We start from the raw sequence: 23,263 nt of genomic DNA on the forward strand, positions 1-23,263 counted from the left end.
CGCAAACAATCCTTGGTGTGTTTTTCATTGGGTTTATCAGAAAATTTTCAGTAAGAACTGCCATTTGTTCAATCAGATAAAGACCATAATTTTCTTCTTAAGAGAAAAATATTTGAAAGCTTGAAAACTGTAGTGAAGATGCCTGATTCGTCGTAGCTTAGCAGAGAGCGCTTAGTGTTTTTCTGACAGATATAACGAGAAGGAGATCAAGACAGTGTTACCATGTTGAACTGATGTGCTATATTTAAATTATATAGTTGTATTTTCCTGTTCAAATAGTAGTGTTTGTATTTTAATTAGTGGTTCTATTGTCAAAGTGAGCGTATGAGAGCGGACAAGGTTCATTTCTCACTTCGGACAGATGGATTAAGACACAGTGTCGATGTCACAGTGATTAGCATTAGTGGTAGTGTATCAGACTGAACTCTTCTTCTGCTCCTCATTCACTAATAAAAGGTGTTTCTTCATTCCCTCCTTTTCCTGTTGATTCTGAAAGCAAACACAGAGGCAATGAAGATCTGGAGATCAAGTCAAGTCGTTCCTAAGATCTAATCATAAGGATTGTCAGTTATTTACCATCAAATTACCATTAGAAATAACATTGTCCTCAGCACTTCTGACTCGTTTTATAAGTTAAATCTTTTTTGAGCACTTGCTCTTTTCTCTCAAAAATAAACATTATATTTGTGAACTCACTCAGTCACTTTTTAACACACAAACTAAAATGTGAAGTTCACATTGATCTTTTGACACATTCAAAGATTTACAATTTGCCCATGTTTCTCAGGACAAACATATTTTCATTAAAGGGTTAGTTCGCCCAAAAATGAAAATTATGTCATGAATAACTCACCCCCATGCTGTTCCAAACATGTAAGGCCTCCTTTTATCTTCAGAACACAGTTTAAGATATTTTAGATTTAGTCCGAGAGCTCTCAGTCCCTCCATTGAAGCTGTGTGTATGGTATACTGTCCATGTCCAGAAAGATAAGAAAAACATCATCAAAGTAGTCCATGTGACATCAGAGGGTCAGTTAGAATTTTTTGAAGCATCGAAAGTACATTTTGGTCCAATAGCAAAAACGACGACTTTATTGAGCATTGTCTTCTCTTCCGTGTCTGTGTGAGAGAGAGAGTTCAAATCAAAGCAGCTGCATATCCGGTTCGCTAACGAATCATTCAGTTCACCAAATCGAACTGAATCGTTTTAAAAGGTTCGCATCTCTAATACGCATTAATCCACAAATGACTTAAGCTGTTAACTTTTTAATGTGACTGACACTCCCTCTGAGTTCAAACAAACCAATATCCCGGAGTAATTCATTGACTCAAACAGTACACTGACTGAACTGCTGTGAAGAGAGAACTGAAGATGAACACCGAGCCGAGCCAGATAACGAACAAAACATTGACTCATTCACGAGTCAAGAACTGTTTCTGTCAGACGGGTCCGATTCGTGAACCGAGGAGCTGATGATACTGCGCATGTGTGATTCAGCGTGAAGCAGACCGACACACAGAGCGTCTGAAATGAACTGATTCTTTTGGTGATTGATTCTGAACTGATTCTTTGCTAATTTTATGAACGCGGGTAAACCGAAGGCTTGAATCAAGGGCAGTCATCACCAATGACGCCATTACGTCGAGTGCAAAAGAACTGGTGAACAGTTTACTTCAACCGGTTTATTGAATCGAACTGTCCGAAAGAACTACTGGTGATCCGAACACCGATGCAACCGGTTCTTGACTCGTGAACGAATCAGTCTATTGTTCGTTATCTGGCTCGGCGGTCATCTTCAGTTCTCTCTTCACAGCAGTTCAGTCAGTGTACTGTTTCAGTACATGAATTACTCCGGGATATTGGTTTGTTTGATCTCAGAGGGAGTGTCAGCCACATTAAAAAAGTTAACATCTAAGTAATTTGTGGATTAATGCGTATTAGAGATGCGAACCGTTTAAAACGATTCAGTTCGATTTCGTGAACTGAATGATTCGTTCGCGAACCGGATATGCAGCTGCTTTGATTTGAACTCTCTCTCACACGGAAGAGAAGACAATGCTCAATAAAGTCGTCGTTTTTGCTATTTTTGGACCAAAATGAATTTTCGATGCTTCAAAATATTCTAACTGACCCTCTGATGTCACATGGACTACTTTGATGATGTTTTTCTTACCTTTCTGGACATGGACAGTATACCGTACACACAGCTTCAATGGAGGGACTGAGAGCTCTCAGACTAAATCTAAAATATCTTAAACTGTGTTCTGAAGATAAAAGGAGGCCTTACATGTTTGGAACAGAATAAGGGTGAGTTATTAATGACATAATTTTCATTTTTGGGCGAACTAACCCCTTAACTTACATTCGTTTCTGATTATCTGGCAGTCTGTATTCATATAATTTTGTTGGATATATGAACCCATCAAAGTTTAAAATGGTGTTTGAGCAAGACAGTGCTAAATAAAAAAAAATAGCATTATTTTTAAAATGTGTTAAAATGATCAATTTACACACTGGAGGACAAGATTGTGGAATGACATTTGTTTAAATGGATGACAAAATACTGAAAATAAAAGTAGACTTTTATCTGATTAATTGAAGAAATAATCAACAGTTTGTGTCTAACCAAATGAAAGGACATCAAATCTGTTCCATGATTCATAAAAGCACCATAAACTGTAGCACAGAGTACAGAGACTACAGTCAAACACTGTGCTGTTGCCTCTGAAACCGAACTGGGGGACGTCAACAAACAGCTGAGTGGGTCGTACTGTAATCCTTATCCTTATTTTTTTTCCAATTTTTTTTTTATTTTTTATTTACATTTTTATGGATTGTCATTTTCTGGACTTCTTTTTTAATGGTTGCATTAAATATATTAATCAAATGCATGTATAATTAATTAAAATCATGAAACATACAATTCAGCATCAATTTATTGAAAGTTGAACCAATATTACATGTTTAGGGCCCTATTGAATGTTCTACGTTGTTTTCAGCTTATGTTTTATTGTTACCAATTTCTGTGTTTTAACGTGTCTAATTATTTTAATGCATAAAAAACTATTTTTATTTATTCTTAATAACAGCTTTACGTTTTTTTTTTGTTATATATATATATATATATATATATATATATATATATATATATATATATATATATATATATATATATACATAATTTTGTTTTTGGTTATCAAATGAAGGAATAAAACACAGTTTAATTTATCTCTAAACTAATGAAATTTATTTTTGAAAAACAAAGGGGATTCACTATTAAAATTAAAACAAGGATAAATAGTGTGATTATTATCCCTTGTGGATTGTTCAAATTCACTACCCTTTTGGGTTGTTCAGGATGAAAACATCCACTCAATTAAACTGCTGTAAAAATGTATCAGATTCATTTTTTCTTTTTTTTTTTTTTTGCATAAATCTGTTAATCAACCTCAGTCCTGATCAAAACTACCAAATGTTTTTAAAAAATCCAAGATTTTAACTCTTTAATTGCCAAGTTCATAAATGATGTCACTGATTTGGGGGGAAAAACACACAAAATGACTTATTTTCAATATAAATGTAATTGTGGTTGGATGTTTTAAAAACTTTTTATAACAGTCTTGGGCATGTCAAAGATTGGTAGCAACATTGGCTTTGATGCATTTTTAGTTTTTGTGCAGCATTAGATTTAATTTTTTTCTCCCTAATTTGTTGTTGGTGGCTGTTTTTGCCCCATTGACTTCCATTATAACGACATTTTTTGATTGCAAAGCCATGACACCATGTAATCATGCATTCTTAATTGTTTGTGGTTTTTCCTTTTGGGAAAAGGTAAAAATTTTTAATTTTACAGTTGATCACTAGGTGGGACCATTAACCCTTTAAATAGGCCTGTGCAAAAAAAGGCTTAGTTTCTGGCTTGTATATGGAGTTATATGGAGTGTAACATTTGTTATTTTTACAGTTGATCACTAGGTGGGACCAATTAATTAAAAAGTTAAAATCTTGGAATTTTTTTAAGTCTAATTTTTTAGTTTTGATCAGGACTGAGGTTGATTAATAGATTTATGCAAAAAAAGAGAGAAAAAAATATTTATCTGATACATTTTTACAGCAGTTTAATTTAGTGGATGTTTTCATCCACAAACATCACAAAAGGGTAGTGAATTTGCCCACAGTGTTTCCTAATTTCCTAAAATATGGGTCAAAATAAGTTTTGTCACCAAAAATCATTCCATTAGCTCAAACACAGAGAAAGTTGTGGCCAAAATAAGACTCAACTTTACCCCCTAGTGGACGAAAACGTCCCCAACAATGCACAAGGGTTAAAAAATAGTTATAATAATTTTAGCAGTAGTTTGACAATTTCTGTGACATTCCAGGTTGAACAGTATATTACATTTTTATGATTGGATTCCGCGATTCTGTCTGCTTTTTCCACATCGCAGAAATCATAAAGAACAATGTATGTGTATCTGATTTTTGTAAATGTTGCAAAAGTGCAGTGACTTGGTTCTGCACTGATCAGTTTTTCCACATGGTGGCGACACTGGCCCAGGTCATTGTTTTACAATAGAAAATGAGATGGAACAACAAAAAAATAGCGGAGAATGCAACAACAACAGACGGCCACATTGACAAGCGCTTGTGTGAGGGGGTTATGAGAGAGCAGCAACTTTAGTTTAAAAGAGTATAGAGACATTTTTATCAGTCATAGCTAGTGGAGAAACATAGAGCAGATGCTGGATAAAGATGAAGCTCTCTAGAGTGCATGTGTCGACCACCTGCGTTCATGCATGCTATCAAATGTATACTTTGTATACTTTGAAAGTCTATGCGTTTGACTGTATGCTAGTATGCATAAAAACTGTATGCTAGCATACCCATAAAAATGCACACACCACTGCTCCGGGTGTGTGTTCACGGTGTGTGTGTGTGTGTGTGTGTTCACTGCTCTGTGTGTGCGCACTTCAGATGGGTTAAATGCAGAGCACGAGTTCTGAGTGTGGGTCACCATACTTGGCTGAAAGTCACGTCAAAAGCTGAACCATACTTTAGGGTTAAGAGGATGGTAGGACTTAAAACACAGTTTCCACTCAACTTCATGAAAGATTTAGTTTCAGTTTGATAAGATTTATGTGGACAAATAGGCTGTTTTGACCTGGTAGTATCTTTCATAACCTTCATCTCTTAATTCATCGCATTATATCACTTTTGAAGGGGCACCAAGTGATATGCATGAATACTATTGAATGAACAAACCCTTCTTACATTAAAATATTAAGTTAAAAGACAAATACTTACCATGAACTCCGGTATGTTCAGCAGTAGTGTTAAGGACTACAAGGCTCTTGCCATGCATGTCTAGGACTCTCCTATCAGCACCATGTGGCCCACCAATCTCCTGACTTATGGCAGTGTCTTTAAAAACAATGCACCGTTCCCTTTCACCTTTCTCCATCTCTTCTTTTGTGGCATCAGCACCTGGAAACACAACACAATGCAACAAAGCACTAATTGCACTAAATCTTTTCCCTATTTACACAAGTAAGTATGGTGACACCAATAAAATGTGGCGATTTTCTAAGCGGATCAAAGATTATAACTATAATGTATGGCGGAAGAGCACATCGCAGCACTTCGACCTCGGCACAGTAATTTCATCACTCCTAAGCTAAATGCTAGCATAGTGGTTCCGCGCGCTACAGCAATTGCCCTCATTGGCTGAGGTGCCCCTATTAAAACCCCAGCCCCCTCCCACCAACCCACACCCCCCACCGAATCAGCACTGGATCAGACAGCTATCATTGCTTTGCCAATGTAAAGCCTTTTTACCATGCCAGTAAAGCTTCTGGAATCTGATTCTGTCAATCGCATATGGTACGTATGGTTGTGCTTTGGTTGAGTCATTTCTTTCGTGTGACTGGTTAAGTTATTATAAGTAGCTTGTATTAGGAACAAAATGTTTTCCCTGTGTCCAGATTTCACTGCAATAATGATGTAAAAACTGACACTTCAAATCAACATTTAAATGTCAACTTTAAAATAAGGAGTCTTTAATAGTCTAAATATTGTATTTATCCAAATATATAATCTAATTCAAGTAAGCAGTTATGTTTGAAAACTAGGGAATACACAGCCCTGTTTATATATCTAAATATAGTGATATAAAACATTGTAATGGGTACACCATGGTGCAAAATTTAGAGTAAATATTCACATAAACATTTAGTCCCGAAAAATCCTCTTAAAATGCCAAACGACAAAAATATTATTGAACTAATATACCTGACAGCAACTCAATCATCAGAATCCTCGGTAATCCTCTGCAAACTTCATTAGTTAGTTGAACTGGGTCCTAGGTCTATGATTTTGAGTCAGATATGATAGAAAAGCTGTTTTCAACTTTTCCTTTCAACTCTCCGACTGCCTACAACAAATGGTAAGTTTAACCGATAACTTTAGCCTAAATATTCATAAAATGCATGTTAAGAGAAAAGAAAAGGTTAATATATGCAAATTTGCTGTTTGTGCGCACACTTTGGATGTATGTCATTGCATCTTAGCTTACTTTAAACTTAATTTTTTGACAATTACTAACCGTTGCCAATTTTAAGATATTTATACACCTCTTAAATGTCCATGTGAGTTGAGCACTGCATTGAGTTCTTCAGTGCATATTGCTCTTTTTAACATCAAGCACGTCCCACTGTTTATTTTCTCATTCATGCATGTTTCTCTTTCTTATGTGTATTTAGCCCTTAAGTAGTACTTATGTATTTCCTGTTCAGAGATTTCCTTTTTACTTGTCAAAGCTGTACATAGAAGCAAAGAAATGGGGAGATGTCAGAAACCCTGAGAAGATACTGTGTGATTCTTCATGTGCTTCTAATAATCACTTCATCATCTACATGACATTCTTAACAAAAGACATCCACAGCACTTATTGGTTAATGTTCATTTATATACATTTTAATATCAGTTAATTGATGTGTTACATTTGTATATTAGGGTAAAGGTAACTCTTCTAGCACTTTTTTCTCTCTGAAATACTTACACATCTGCTTCAGTCGTTCAGAGATCTTGCCTTCATGTCACAGCAGCACACAGAAACAGAAACGAGATGATTATAAGTGAATGAACAGATTAAGTTCTCTGGCCTTTATATTTGTTTAAACATTATAACAGGCCAAGGGACAGCAGGGCTACGATTTTAGGCCAACTACTTATAAAATTGTATATAGTTTTGTAAGATTAAATAGAAGAACAACAAAACACACTTATTTAAACATATTTATATATATATATAAACACTGATATGAAAAACTATATTGTACATTTAAACTAAGAGAAGAATTTTTTTTATCTTTCTGCATCAGTTTTATTACTTACGCAGTTCTTTTTCACATTCCTCCGCTTCATGTCACAGCAGCACATAGAAACAGAGAAATGAGGAGATTATAAATGAATGAACAGGTTAACATGACAGAAACGCTGAGAAGATACTGTATGATTCTTCATGTGCTTCTAATAATCACTTCATCAATATATAATTAAATCAATATATAATTCTTCCTCCGATGAAAAAGTCCAACCCCTGTTGTAATCTCCCATCAGAACTGTTTTACTTGTAAACATTTCTTGATTTGTGCATATTTCTCTCCTGATTCAAGATGGCCTTTGCATCGGAGAAGGCAATATTATGGATAGAGGACTCAAATTTTAGCTGGAAGCAACAGTTTGAAGTTAAAAACATCATAACACGTCAAACTTTAATATTCTTCTCAGGTGTTTTTTGGGCACTTAACATGCTTAAAGTTTCACGAACCTTGGCACAAAATAGTTGTCAACTGTTAGACATTGGAAAAAGCTCATAAATGTGTGTGGAGGAAAGGCTCTATAGCGCCACCTTTTGACTGATTCCATTTATACATTACGGTTACCAAACTTGGTACGCATATTGCTCTCAGGCCAGAAAACTTTCTTTCTATTTAACAGTCATTAGCTATGACCAACAGTCTCCTTCTGAAGACCCCTGTCTCATCAGTTAAAATGCAGTTAAAGTCATTCTAGCATCCACTCAGTCAAAAGTAACAAAGCTGTGGCTGAAGCTGCTGCATTTTGGGAAGTTTTAGCAGTGCTGTAGAAACAAGAAAGGGAAACAGCAGGGCAAAAAAGGAAATAGAAATAATTATAATCACTGACTCTACACTGGGCACAGAGTACAGCACTTTAATTTCTGACATACTCCACACACTTGAGTCTGCTGACGACAGGACCAATCATCCAGTTTAAACAGTTTGTTTGTGTCTCTGTACAGACTTCAGAATTATATGCTTTTTCTGAACATCTTGTTTTGTAAATAAGGCAGTGTAATAGAGAGCTTGCAAGAAACTTTTGCTGAAAGATGAAGCAGCAGCTGCATCACAAACCAAGAGTAAACAGTTTCATACAATTTATCAGTAAATGATGGTTTTATATAGAGATTTTAAAACACTGACTGGTTACTGACACAGTCAAACACATGTTTATGTACTGTAAGTGTTGTAAATTCAACACTCTGAACAGACAGAGATTCAATCATCAGTATATTAATGTCATGCAGCTTAATACTGGACAATCACACGTTATTATTTATTACACTAAATCAAACACAAATAGTTATATGTATAACATATATCAAAATGTATAAATAGACTATATTATAAAAACAATATTTTTACTTTTATACTCCAGAGTAGCAGAATAAAGCTAATTTCCTTCAGTTGCTTCAGCTGTAATACTTACACATCTGCTTCAGTTGTTCAGAGTTCTTCACTTCATGTCACAGCAGCACATAGAAAAAATAAATGTACAATTCTTTATGTGAGAATTCCTTATTATTAACACTTCATCATCTGCATTACTTTGTCTTAATGATCAGTAACAATTACAGTAATGCTGTATATCTAATGTTGTATGTGATTCATTCATCAGTATATTAATATCATGCAGCTTAATACCAGACAATCACACTCTTCACTGATAACTGCATTAAATCAAACAAGCAAAATTAATGTAAAAAAGAAAACAAAACTGACAATGAAAAATCCTTTAAAAAATTTTTTTACTCAACAGTAGCTCAATAAAGCTCACTTTTCTCTCTCTCTCTCTCGCTCTCTCCGTATCAGCTGTTATACTTACACATTTGCTTTAGTCGTTCAGAGATCCTCACTTCATGTCACAGCAGCACACAGAAACAGGAATGAGAAGATTTTAGGTAAATGAACAGATGTACACTGAGAAGATACTTCATCATCTGCACAATTTTTTTATTAATAATCAGTAACAATTGCTTATTTTCCTCTAGCTGTACAAACTGTAATACTTACATGTTTGATGATGTTTAGATATCTCAGCTTCTTGTGTCACAGCAGCGCATAGAAACAGAGAAATGAGAAAAATGATTTTGCAGATGAACATGAAGATACTGTGATTCTTTAAAAATTACTTTTCATTAACGATATGTTACAGCTTACAGTAATGTTGTAGGTAACCATCTTTGGCATCCATCTGGCAAATCTATGCTCCCTAACCCACAAAAAGGATGAACTACTTCTCCACTGCCAAACAAATAAGGACTTTTTAAACTTTGCTACTCATCATACATCATTTTCTGTGAGGATATGTGCATCTATACCAGGACTCGTTTAATCCACAACAATGACAAACCATGGTTCACAGCTAAATGTACAGCTTCATCAGGCCAAAGACGACGCCCACATGAATAGGGATATTATCTTATATAATTAGGCCAAAAATAAACTGATAAAGGAGATAAGAGTTGCTAAGAGGAGCTTCTCCAAAAAGTTAGAAAACCAGTTGTCATAAACTACAAGACGCCATTCCCCAAACTCTTATCTACAACTAGAGATCGACCGATATATCAATTTGCCGATATTTTCCCGATATTTAAGCATTTTACCATAGTCAGATATCGGTTTTGTAATATCGGATTCACCGATAAACACTGAAATGTAATTCTCTCTGTTGTAAATTTGCTCCATCATTAGTCTCGTGAAGACACTTACATATTGCTGTTCACTCAGCGTTGATGTGATTGATGCTCAGGAAATGCTCAAGCACGGCCACCACATGTAACTTTTAGCAGGATTCACTTGTTTAAAATCCCCTAAATTGTATCAAAATTTGCTATATAACCATCATTCTGCTAATAAACTAATAAATACAACTCTATAGAAATTAATTATTATAGTCGCGAGCGATCACAATTTCATAATCTAGAAGGACAAAACATTAATCATTTTATATAACATTCCAGTTGAGAAATGCAATAAAATACGATGTTTTGTTTGTTATATTCCAATATTCCAGAGAACATTATTCAGTGAATTAACATTATCCAGTAAATTATTATTGACTCCGTAGCTATAAAAAAAATCTATTATAAACCTACTAAAACGGTAGTTTAAAATTAAGTTGATATGACTCCTGTCCTGTTGATATTTTCTCCATTAGAAAACATTAGATGTTCTACATTTATTTTGTTTATTTTTAATATTAGTGTTGTTTCTGTTGAAGCGTTTTACAAATGAAATGTTTTTATTGTTATAATATAAAGATTAACTTTAACATGAAAGACAAATTTTCAACACTTAAAAAAAAGATGCTTGAAAAGAGGAAAAACCAAAGTGAAATATATTCTTTCTTCACTCAATCATTTATTTACTTTATAACAGTTAATAAATATTGGTTCTGCATATCAGTTATCTGGCACAAAATGCAAATAATCGGTATCAGTAATTTAAAAAATCAATATCGGTCGATCCCTATCAAAAGCTGACTAGCTATTGTGAGTAATTTAATATAACTTAGTAACTGTGTTTGCACAACTGCACTCTTGCTTCATTCGTTTTAATACTTACACAATTCTTTTTCACAGTCCTCCACTTCGTGTCACAGTGGCACAGAGAAACAGAGAAATGAGGAGATTAGAAGTGAAGGAACAGATGAATAAGACACTGAGAAGATGCTGTGTGATTCTTCATGTGCATCTAACAATCACTTCATCATATGAATGACTTTATATTAATGATCAATAACAATTACAGTAATGTTGATTGTGTGAACATTAGTTAAATCATCAATGTGTATTAGAAAACAAGCAACACAGAAACAATGTATAATATGGATTAATTTGTTTACATTATTTTACTACTTTGGTTAATATAAACAAAGAAAAATATGTCATGCTAACTTCAACATTCACTAACATATAGTTAAAATCAAAAGTTATACCTGTAAATATTATTTAATGGATCTGATCAAACATGAAGTAATAATGTTTATTATTAACTAACATTAAGGACATTAGGTACTAACCAACTAAAACAAATGTTTTGCTTATTGTTGGTTAATGTTAGTAAATGCAGTACCAAACATTAACTAAAAGAACTTAAATGATAAGTGTCACCAATGATACTAATCACATAATTTACTAGTAAAAAATCATTTATTTATTTTAAACCTCAGTTAAGTGATGCGTCACACCATTGATGTTTTTATATTAAATTCAACTTACTCATTTCTTTTAGTTCTTCAGAGATCTCTGCTTCATGTCACAGCAACACATAGAAACAAATGAAGAGATCATAAGTGAATGAACAGATGAATCTACATTACTTTTTATTAATAATCAGTAATGCTGCCTCTGAGCTGCAATAATAGGTCCTGCGAATATATCTAAATACTGTTTGATACTTTTCTCAATACTGACTTTGAAATTGTCTCTTGGGGATAATGTCTCAGCCAAATTTGCTGTTTTTAATTTGTGATGTATATAGCCAGAGCCTGGGCTCGTACCCAATCAAACATTTCTGGAGAAGCCTGAAAATGTCTGTAGGCTTCAATCCAACCTGACAGAGCTTTAGAAATGAAGAGAAGAATGGCAGATAATTGCCAAATGTAGATGTGAAACGCTTGTGCCATCACCCCCAAAAACACTCATGGCTGTAAAGGTAAAAGTATGGATTTCCTGATTTTAGCCATTCTTTTTTTAACAAACTTTCAAATTGTGTCAATTTTATCACAAAATTCTAACTATGAATGTCATTCTGTCATTCTCACTCCAAAGAGAAAGGAACAATTTGACCCCTTTAAATCAGGAGAGCAGACCACTAATGTGCAGTATAACAAAATAATAATAAGGAGAAAAAGAATGAAGCGGAGTGATTTATTCTTTAAATTGTAAAAGGCTTGCTTGGAAAAATGTGGCTGAAATGCAAAAATGAAAGCTGAAATAAAATGGATATTAATAGTTCTCTGCGGAGCCAAACCTTCTCCATTCAGTGGATATTGCTGCTTCTGGTTTGTGAATTGCAATGCTCAGAATGTCTACAAAATATAATGTCACCCAAAAACATCACACCCGTAACCCATGTCTCCTGATGTTTCAGCTTTAATACTTACACATTTGCTTTAGTTTGTCAGAGATCTCCACTTCATGTCACAGCAGCACATAGAAACAGAAAAACAAGGAGATTAGAAGTAGAATCACTGATGATGAAAACTTATCTTATATATTTCAACTACTGTAGCACAATACAGTTAGTTTTTCTCTGGCTGTGTCAGCTGTAATACTTACATGTTTCATTTTGGCGTTCAGAGATCTTGGCTTCATGTCACAGCAGCACATAGAAAGAGAAATGAGATTAGAAGTGAAGGAACAGATGAACATGACATGCAAATCTCTATATGACTTGTGAACTTAATCTTACTGGTTTGAACGCTTTATGTGCATTTTGAGTGGTATTTTACATTTACACCTACTGCCATGCAACAAAAATTAATTTTTCTCTTTCAAGCTGCATCTGTAATACTTACACTTTTGATTTTTTAGTTCAGAGGTCCTGCGCCAATAAAATAAAACACCAGCAGCTGCAACTATTACCAGCAGAACAACAACAACAACAACAATCCCTACTACAGCAGCCGGACACAGACCTGGAACTGAAATGATACAACGAGAAACAGTCATTTGTGTGAATGTGTGTCTGATTGATGATAAACACTATTTTAAGTTTTGAGTTCTGAAAGTTACAGAATGAGGTATTTGTGCACTGAAGCTTTTCTATTTTAAAGGAAGTTGGATTCACAGACAGCTGATAAACCATCATAACTTCTTTAAAAGACTTGAGTTACTCACCACTGACAGTAACAAAGTATTTCTGGTATAAGGTCTGTTTGTTGCTGCTGATTTTCACTTGATAGAGTCCAGAGTTTATGGTTCTGGTGTTTGTGATGATCAGAGATCCAGTCTGATCCAGCTTCAGTCTGTCTCTGAATCTCTCGTCAGTTTCATCATATAATTGTGAGCTCTTGGCCTCTATATCATGTTTAGCTATGAGTTTTCCTTTATCTCCAAACCTCCACACTATCAGTTCATCTCCGTAAAGTGGAGGAACATGAAGATCCACAGGATCTCCCTCCGTCACTGACATGAGCTTCATATTAGCCTCACCAGCATCAATTACAGATGGAGACTCTACAAGAAACAGATTCACAGATAGATGATAAACATACTGAACACTGGCACTAGAATATTGATTATTTCATCTTATGGTAACTACATAAAGCATGTAGATTATTAAAATGATGTCAGATTGACAGTTACAGGTGGTTGACTAATTTGGCTGGTCATCATTTCATATCACAAAACAGCAACATTTCATTGTTTGTATAAATGCGCTTTTCTGTGTTCAAATAATTCATTTTTCTATACAGCAAGCAATCATGCTTTGAGTTGTTTCAGTACTGTTGCTGAAGGAATGAAACTAAAAATACATATCTATGTTCTGTATCAAATGTAAGTTTTTTAGTCTGCGGTTTTAGAAAGAAGTTCATACTGAGTGTATGAACTTCTTTCTAAAACCGCAGACTAAAAAACACACTGGATATCAGTCATGTGTTCACATGTGACTCATTCACAGCTGTGATATTCAGAACAACAGCATGACTGTGATACTGCGAAACTAAATCTCTGTAAGATTGTTTAACACATTATGAGTAATATTTCCTGGTTGCAACTTAAATCTGTTATATATACATATATATATATTCTCACCATAGACAGTAAGACGGAACTTAATATATAAGGTTCCAGTTTTGTGGCTGATTTCTGCTTCATAGAGTCCAGTGTGTTTGGTTCTAGTGTTATTGATGGTGAGAGACCCCGACTGATCCAGCTGCAATCTGTCTTTGAAAATCTCATTATTGTTATATAAGATTTCATCTTCGTCAATTTGAGCAACGGTGGAACCTTTATCACCAAACCTCCACAATAGCAGGACGATTCCCTTTATTTGAGTGAGATCAGGGTTTAGAGTCACAGAATCTCCCTCCATCACTGACACTGACTTCACTTCATCTGTTTCAGCACAAAACACTCCTGCAGAACAAACAGAAGATATTAATATCATAACACAACTGGTAGTGATGCTGAAGATTTATTCATGATCATTTAGTCTTGTCTCATTAACACTGTGGTCTTTGTTCACCTCCATTCTGCAAAGAGACAACAATTAGCAACCTGAGTCCTTTATGATAATATGTTTTGAGATACTTTGTTCATACATCTTCGTGGCTGGTATTTTCAGTATGGTCGCCATAGCCGGGTTGTTTCCTTTTTATTTGTTATTTTATTTTTTTGGCCGTATTGTTTACCATAACCACAGTTTTAATACAATATAAATACGGTTAGTATAATAGGCCTAAAAAAACCATTGTTAATTTGAACACTATGCTTTATCTATAACCAATTTTTTGTTGCTGGTGTTGTTGTGTTATTTGTCCCATACGAAAATTAACCATGGTTTTACTACAGATAAAACCAAAAAAACATGGTTACTGTAGTTAAACCATGGTAACCACAAATTAACCATGGTTTTGCTATATTAACCATAGTTTAACCATGGTATTTGTAGTAAATCTGTGGTTTTACAAATGGCAGTCAATACGCCAAAAAACCATGGGTTACTACAGTTTTACTATAATAAAACCATGGTTATTTTTCGTAAGGGGTAGTAAAACGTACGTTGCCACAACGCCAAATGCGGCTTCCGGTGAAACTGGAACTTTACCGAAAAAAGAGAATTGCGCACTTACCACACATGATTAGCAAAAACCGGACGATTTTGAGAGTACTCTTCATGATCTTGAAGATTCCAGAAAAATATCGATGGATAATTTCGATGGATAGTGTTATTATCATTCATACTCATTTGTTTCTGAACTACATCCACTCAAGTGACAGCGACGATTGTTATCTAAGGACAACGGAGTGATTCATGTACAATAATATTTAAATACTGATAAAAAAGTACGTTTTATGTCAACAGTCCAAGAGGGTCTGGCTGCAGACAAACGAGACGGCTGGGAACGCCCCGTCACGGGATGTGAACTGTGAAGGGGAACTGGGCCACATGTCATTTGCTATCTGGGAATGTTTTCCCCCACGGGCTAAATTAATTCACATCACGTGACGGTGCGTTCCCAGACCAACCGTCTGTATGTCTGCAGCCAGACCCTCTTGGACTGTTGACATAAAACGTACTTTTCATTATTAACGTTATAAAAACTGTGTTTCAGAAAGGGGCATGTATAATAAGCCTTATCATTCTACCTGAAGCAAAACTAAACTCGCCCTCCCGCCCCCAACTATAACTAGATGCCGACTCGAGCTCCACTCAAGAGCGGAAATACGTCACCTCCACTAGCGACGCCACCGCCATGTTGGTCCGGGCAATACTTTCCGTAGAATTACGTCACTTCCACCAAACTTTCGTTTTGTATTATTGTTATATACATGTATAAAGGGTGCTATGCAAGTTATGTCACCTCTTTCTAAGTGATGTTAATATGTTCTGTACTTTTATCTTTGTTACGTTTACCTAGTAGAAATAAAAATAATACTATATATATCTTTAAGGTTAATGACACGACAGCGTATTTTTAATTTCCCCCCAGCTATTTGTACTACAGACATCCACAATCCATATTTTTAGGGCTTCTGCCTTTTGTTCATGTTTGTTTTACCAATGTACAACTGCCAATGTAACATTCCATACATTTTAGAAAGTTAACCTCATGTTTGTGATATTTGCAGGGGAAAATAAATTATTAAAATAATACCTCAACCAGATTTTTTTTATTTCAAGCAAAATAACAGCATATACAAATAAACCACAGTAAAATAATGAAGAATAATTTCCACAATTTAGCAGTTTTAATTGTTTTTGAGTAATAACAATAATAAACATCTTACACTACACTGAAAACACATGAACTGCAAGCGCACACACAATTTACACTTCAAGACCTCCATCGTCTGTGAAGCAATCCCAGCTACAGTAGCCAGGGTGGTCATCTGAGGAGTAAAACCCCAAAAACTCTCCCTGTTGTCCATTTTCCTGGTGACAAGCCCCACAGTCTTTGTGAAGCTGGCTGCACTGGGTGACTGGACCTAGAGATGATGTACGGTGATGTTTCATGTTAAGGAAATGGAAGAGAGTGAGATTACTTAGCCAAATTGTTATAGCCACAAAAAACAAGAGGGTCAACCACACTTACTGAAGTCACCATCAAGCCAGCTGAAGTGTGCCTCCTGTTAAATATGCTCCTGACTGACAGTGTTGTTAAATCTCTGGCATGAACAATTACGTCAGATGGGTCAAGTTTAATTACAATACTGACATTTCATTATCATTAATGTTAAAGCAATTTACTGGTTGCTGAAGGTGCCTGGGCCACCACAGTTGTGCTTTGTTGTTCTGATGCATCTGATTGCTGGGCTGGGGACACAAAGAAGACATGATCACAGCAAAACTGGAACAAAACTTTGTCTGTGTACTGACGTTATGTAAATTCAACACAGAAAAGTACTGCATCATTCACCTATGACAGTCCTAAAGCAGACAAGGTGATGGTGCTCAGAAGTTCCAGTCTTTATTTGTGGAGGTGTTATGAGGATGGATAACACTTGATATACATTTGATCTGAAACTAAAAAGTCAAAAAATAGAATAATAGAACAACAAAATAGAAAAAAAATAAATATGTACATGTTAATGTCACATGTAAAAAGACTTACATTTAAAATGTAAAGAGTGCTTCATCTTCCATGTCAATCCTATCCCTGGAAGCGGATGAAAAGTTAAATATGAAAACAACCTCCTCATATGACCTTTTTGACATTATACAACAAATGCTAAAGGCATACACATACAAAACGAGCGTGTCCTTTCATTATTCACTACGTTATTTTAACACAAGCCACCAAAAACTAAGTTACACCTATGCTATCCATCATGTACTGAAGGTAAAAATTTAAAGAGCAAATAATTAACAAATAAGTTTATCAGAAATGTATTATCCAAACTGTACTTTCCAGTCAACTGAAAAGAAGGTATGTTCTTCAAGAATTAATTGAAGAAGAGGCAAAGAAAATAAGGAAGCTTTATTTTACTTATCCAGTTCTTCCTAAAGACAAAGAACTAACATTTAAAATTCTAAAGGAAATTTATCCATCTAATAACTTCCTACAAGAAAGATTTTATTGGGAGAACAATTTATGCGGGTTCTGTGAGAAAGATAATGAAACTGTAGATCATATTTTTTTACAATGTGAATCTGTACAGACTTCTTTAAAAACTGGCTTCATTCCACACATATATCAATACACTCTTTGACTGTGTTCTCAATTAAGGTTGGAGTATTGTTGAAGGAAAAGATCCTAGACTTTATGATAAATAACTTAATTACTTTGTGCAAATACTATATTCATAGATGTAAGATTAAACCTCACTTCAGCAGATGGAAGAATGAACTAAAGATATTTGCAAAGTCTCTTCATTACATGATGAACATAAACGCCCAGAAACTCTTGTATGCTTTGAACTTGTTTTTGCTGTTAGAATAAGACCCTCATCCTTCTTTTTCTTTCCCTTTTTTATTCTGTTTTATCTTAGGGTGTGATTATTGTTACTGTTATTTGCTTTGTTTTGTTTTGTTTTCATCTTTTTTCTTTCTATTTGGCTGTATCAACATTAATAGTATGTGTTCAGTTGTTGAAATGTGCCGTAAAGGTTTGTAATTGAAATTAATAATTAAAAAAAATGAAACAAACAAAAAATAATAATTAAAAAAAACTTTGGCAAGACACACTGATCTATACATTACTATATATGGTGTATATGTGATTTATAGATAAGTGGCCAGACATCAACATTGCTCGCGATATAAAAGAAATCTATAAATCCATAGTGTTTATTAATCCTTTTGTGAGTAATTTCATGCAAGCCCTGTGCGTTTTTCTTACACTGCACATTACAACAGCGTCAGTTCACCATTTTAGCGATGCTGAGATAAAATTACTTGAGTTTAAGTTCGAAGAACTCACGGCGACGCCATCTTGATGTTCTCAAGTGGAGGTGACGTATTTCCGGTTCGAGAGTGGAAATTTTGTTAAGTATTCTGATTAATTATCTCCCTTGACTTCATGCCTCCATGTCCCCCGATTGCCTCATAGACAGTAAAAGTTTGCCTGCGAGCTTCTCCTCCTGTCCATACAGTAATTTATCTACTGTGCGACAGAGAGTCGCTGGTTATGATGCAATCGTTAGCCCATTTTTTACAAAAACTGCTTCTATGGGACCATAACGTAAGATAGAAGGTAATGGAGCCTTTTATATATTTTCGTGTTCTTTAGAAATAATTAATGGACTACTGCGGTCTTTAAACGCCTCAGATGTATAGTTATTCGCTGTCAAAGTGATGCCAAAATGAATGGGAGTCAATGGAATGCTAACAGCAGGTGGGGGTCCACTAGCTAATGGCGGCGCCCAGGGGTGCTTCAAAAAATTATGAAACTCTGCACATTACACATATTTCTTCTGCCATGTCCTCTCACACCATTTCACAATACATCTTTTATAGGCTACCTGACCCTGACAGCTCAACTTTTCTTAGTTCTTCCATCATTTTACCCTTTTTTTCTTCATACTTCTTGCAATTCATAAGTAGTAGACTACATCATCTATGGTTCCTAAAACTTGACAACACACACACACACATACACAGACGTTTGTTTTTGTGAAAAGTGGGTTCATCCCATAGGCGTAATGGTTTTTATACTGTAGAAACTGTATATTTTATGACCCTAAACCAACCCTACACCTAACCCTAACCCTCACAGGAAACTTTGTGCATTTTTACTTTCTCAAAAAAACTAATTCTGTATGATTTATAAGTGTTTTGAAAAATGGGGACATGGGTTATGTCCTCGTAAGTCACCCTCTCCTTGTAATACCTGTGTCATACCCATGTCATTATACAGAGTTGTGTCCTGATATGTCACAAAAACAAGAGCAAACACACACACACACACACAAAACAGCTGGAGCTTCTCTATAATGTGCTATGTACTATTCAAATGTCTTTGTGCTACTCTTAACCTAGTCATCATTATTTCTTCCTTCCTAGTCGCTCAGTTCCTCACAACACTGCCTTATTTTGAATGGCATTCAAATGTCTTCCTTTTGTTTCAAGGTCCCATTGATGTTGCCATTTTCTAATGTCTTCTTTTTCCCTCAGATTTTGAAATCTTAATATTGACTTCAATGTCAATTGAACTTTGAAGTCAATATCAATTGACTTTTTTTCACTTTCACTTTCACTTTCAGTGTTCTTTTTTTGTAATCACTTGTTTAGCAAATTTTTCCACCGTCTCAATACAAAGTCTGGAGTCCAAATCAGTCGAATCTCACTACATTTCCTTTACTTTTGCATATGTTGTCAATACTGCATTTAACAGGTCCTGACGGCTATTGGACATACCTGTCCTGAGACTGTACACTGCTGACAATGAATCACTTCCAATGAAATCTTTTTTTTAATTCCCTTATAAATCCACATACCCATACTATACAACTTAATCCTTAATTGTCCTCTCCATAATATATTGTATGCTTTTTCCACATTAAAATATATTGTTACGAGGCTACTGTCTTTATTTATTTGCGCTTCCTTATTTAATTTTCATTACATACCACTTCCTCTCCTAAATCCTCTTTGGTTTCAGCCACCATACCTCAATTTTCAATAATACACATAGCTTCTCTTTTACCATTCTTTACATTAATGTTGCTTTCTATCTTTCCAAAGATTTCTTAATGGGACACTAGGAGGTCTTTTGCACTCGTACTTGTTTTTATATGTTTTTAACTATGACCCCACTGGCAGGATATTTAGGAATATTCACACATACTTTATAGACATAAAATAAGATAGCAGAGGTTTTACAAATGAAAGTAACACACGTTTAAACCAATGAGCATTAAGCTGTGTCATCAGCGAGTCATTTCCCAACATGTCTTAAACTTCAGACCAGCAGCACTCTCATCTTCAGCTCTTTTGATGAGATTACAAGACGTTCATCGTTTATTATGACTAGTGATGGGAACCCGAGGCTATCTGAAACTTTTCCGAAAAACGGTTCATTTATGGGCATTACGACATCTAGTGTTCAGACTTGTTTCTCCACCAAACACGTGACCAAACAAAGCTTCCGGGACATTAAAAAAGGGGAATCAGTCTGAGATCAATGTCTAATCCGATTCAATATAATCTAAATTAGGCTAATTTGTTCCAGTGAGACCATAACTTGTGTCATTCACATAGGTTATTGATTAATAATATTAATAATAGGCTACAAGTATGCAATCACGTGTTTGAAAAATATTATGGTTGAGCTGTTCTAGGTCTCTGAGACCATAGAAAATTATTAAATGCAATAGAGGTGTGACGTGCATTCAGTTTGTCTGCCGTTGACATTACAATTTACTCAAAACTATTATACTGAATCGCAAATAACACACACACAGTGCCCGAGTTTGTCCGTGTTCACTCCGTCTCGAATCGCGCGCACGGAATGCTCGTGAGAAACTCTTTCCCGTTGCTCGGTACGCTTTCAACTGAGACACTGTCTGTATGACAGTCATGTTACTTGATTTTGGCAGATTTTTACATAGAGAGGGCGACAGCACACTGCGTTAAAATAAATGACATAAGCGGTTTTCATATCCACTGGCCGAATTCAAAAACGAAACTAAAATTTAACAATCTTTGAGAGCAAGGGGGCCCCCTGGTGTTCCGGAGACCATACTCTGCGTAATGGGAGGATCGGCTCTGCACACACACATCAAGTCAAATACAATTAAAGGAAGCGCCAGATTTTTTTCAAACCACTACGTGCGTTCAAGATCAAACGTCATTAATCACGTGGTGTTGTTGGATCATCAGAGCCCCGGTATCAACTGTCCTATTGTAACGAAATCATTGTCCTATTATTGTCCTAAATTACTTTTCATCTTTTGTAAGAATTTTAATGGCTTAATTCATATGTTGGCTATATTATAATTTGTCCACATAAGAATAATTAATTAATAAATTAATTAATTTACTTATTATGTTAATTTATTTACAATGACTTAAACTCCAAATCTGGCGAATCTGTAAATTTTCTTTAGATAGTGTATTTGCCCATCAGGTGTGTTTGGTGCTGATGAAGTGAAGTCAGTGTCGGCGATGGAGGGAGATTCTGTCATGGATCTGTACATGACAGAATCTGATGATTTGTACAGCTGTGTGGTGAACAATCCCATTAGCAACCTGACTCAACATCTCAACAGCACTGAACTCTGTCACACATGTGCAGGTGTGGCTCTATATTTCCCTTTAATTATAAACTGTGGCGGACTGCCGTAATCTGACCATAATTAACTGATAAATATTTTTTTTTACTTTTCATAATTACATAAAACATTGATGCTTAAACTCTTGCAAGTGAAGTAATTAAAATGCAAGTATTGTAATACACTTACTGTGAAATATTACTTTTTTATTTATATTTAATATATAGTAGTATTAAAGTAATACTGCATGTGTAAGGGATTATAATAATAACAACAACATTTAAATTACAATTTAAAGTCCAGGTACAAGTCAATGCAAAGGCATTTACTGTGTTCAGTTTAGTCTCTGAAAATGGTTTTGTAATGAAGGATGGTGTTACAATGGAGGTTGAGGTTACAAATGCTTTACTCTTAAACATGGTCAGACAGGCAGGGTCCAGTAGCAGCAAACAACATGATCCCAGGCAAGGACAAAGAGTAATCCGCAAACAGGCATTAGTCAGGGCAAGCAGCAGAACCATCGTAAAAAAAACAGATAAATAGTTCAAGATCCAAAAAAAACAACAACACAAAGGCAAGGGGAAACAAGGAAACGTGGGGAGGAACACAGAAACTAGTAAACATTACAGGCTAAACAATACTGGACCATGAGTGAATGGATAACCAGGCTATAAATAAGGTGAGTCTGCTGGAGGTAACAAGACACAAGTGTATGCAATAAGTGGTGATGAGTCCAGCAAAGAATTATGGGAAATGTAGTCTGTGGGAGACTGGGAGTTCATGGGTATTCCAGCTGGAGATCGTGGTTTGCTCTCAAACCAGTGCATTTAACTCTAAAATTTATTTTGGTGTACATTTTATCAATTTCATTTGATTCATTTATTCATTCATTTTATTCTCTCAGAAGTCTGTATCCTCTGCTGTGGTTTTCCTGAAGCTGTGATCCTATTGGCTCTTTCTATTCCAGTGGGCGTGGCTGCTTTTGCTGTGCTGGTAAATGATATAACCCTGTTTTATGACATCACATCCAGAAGTCTTCATCAGAAGAAGAGAGACCAAATGTCAACATTACACACTGATAATTCAGACACTCAGGAAAGTGGAGATGTTTTTGAGTGGGGACATTACATATTAAAAACTAATTTACATAATTATTGATTCTTTTTTTTTTTTCATTTCAATTGTAATTGTAGTGTTTTTCAAAATGCAAATCTTTCTAACGCAGCTTTACAAGAAGTAGTCCCTTAGAAACACACTTTGATCAATCAGTCAATAATTATATTTGTATGATAGTATTTTTTGTATTCTGTTGTATTTTTATAAGATAAGTTGCAAGACCAAAGACTCCCACTCAATTAGAAAAGTATGTCTACTCCTGTATATATTTTTACATCTGAATAAAAGCTTAATTATGTCCACTGAGTGTTAATTTAAATAAGAAAAGCTATTTTGACCTATTTTATGTTTTATTAGTTTATTTTTTGTGTTCTAGTGATATTGCTTTCCACATTTTATCA

The 23,263-nt window shown here is 35.0% G+C and overlaps 1 protein-coding gene and 1 long non-coding RNA gene across 3 annotated transcripts; both read right to left on the reverse strand.

Moving 5' to 3' along the window:
• Window positions 1-19: 19 nt before the first annotated feature.
• On the reverse strand, window positions 20-15,485 carry LOC127942853 (uncharacterized). 2 transcript variants are annotated; one of them, XM_052538845.1, is made up of 15 exons: window positions 15,164-15,476; window positions 14,124-14,447; window positions 13,206-13,544; window positions 12,884-13,009; window positions 12,645-12,674; window positions 12,470-12,499; window positions 11,583-11,612; window positions 10,927-10,950; window positions 9,373-9,399; window positions 9,185-9,214; window positions 8,789-8,818; window positions 7,394-7,417; window positions 7,059-7,088; window positions 5,306-5,485; window positions 20-489 (listed from the first exon to the last, which is right to left on the reverse strand). In XM_052538845.1, the coding sequence occupies exons 1-15, from the start codon at window positions 15,267-15,269 to the stop codon at window positions 440-442; spliced, it is 1,380 nt and encodes a 459-aa protein (XP_052394805.1). In that variant the 5' UTR covers window positions 15,270-15,476; the 3' UTR covers window positions 20-439. The 2 variants fall into 2 exon arrangements, 1 of the variants encoding a protein (XP_052394805.1); XR_008149448.1 differs by lacking the exon at window positions 20-489 and adding an exon at window positions 6,290-6,816 and having other exon boundaries at window positions 5,358-5,485; window positions 15,164-15,485.
• A 786-nt stretch (window positions 15,486-16,271) lies between these two features.
• On the reverse strand, window positions 16,272-17,194 carry LOC127942900 (uncharacterized). Its single transcript, XR_008149470.1, has 3 exons — window positions 17,147-17,194; window positions 16,952-17,052; window positions 16,272-16,848 (listed from the first exon to the last, which is right to left on the reverse strand). It is a non-coding gene; the product is annotated as an uncharacterized LOC127942900 (long non-coding RNA).
• Between the last annotated feature and the right edge of the window lie 6,069 nt (window positions 17,195-23,263).

The sequence above is a fragment of the Carassius gibelio genome, chromosome A22 (assembly GCF_023724105.1).
Source record: "Carassius gibelio isolate Cgi1373 ecotype wild population from Czech Republic chromosome A22, carGib1.2-hapl.c, whole genome shotgun sequence".
Classification (NCBI taxonomy): domain Eukaryota; kingdom Metazoa; phylum Chordata; class Actinopteri; order Cypriniformes; family Cyprinidae; genus Carassius; species Carassius gibelio.

Coding starts and splice junctions, on each gene's coding strand:
- LOC127942853 (XM_052538845.1), bottom strand. CDS start 15,269: ATGATAATAACACTATCCATCGAAATTATCCATCGATATTTTTCTGGA. Junction 12,675..12,883: donor TGAACTAAAAAATCAAAAGT/GTAAGTATTACA, acceptor TGTGACATGAAG/CCAAGATCTCTGAACGCCAA. Junction 7,089..7,393: donor GGAATGTGAAAAAGAACTGC/GTAAGTAATAAA, acceptor TGTGACATGAAG/GCAAGATCTCTGAACGACTG.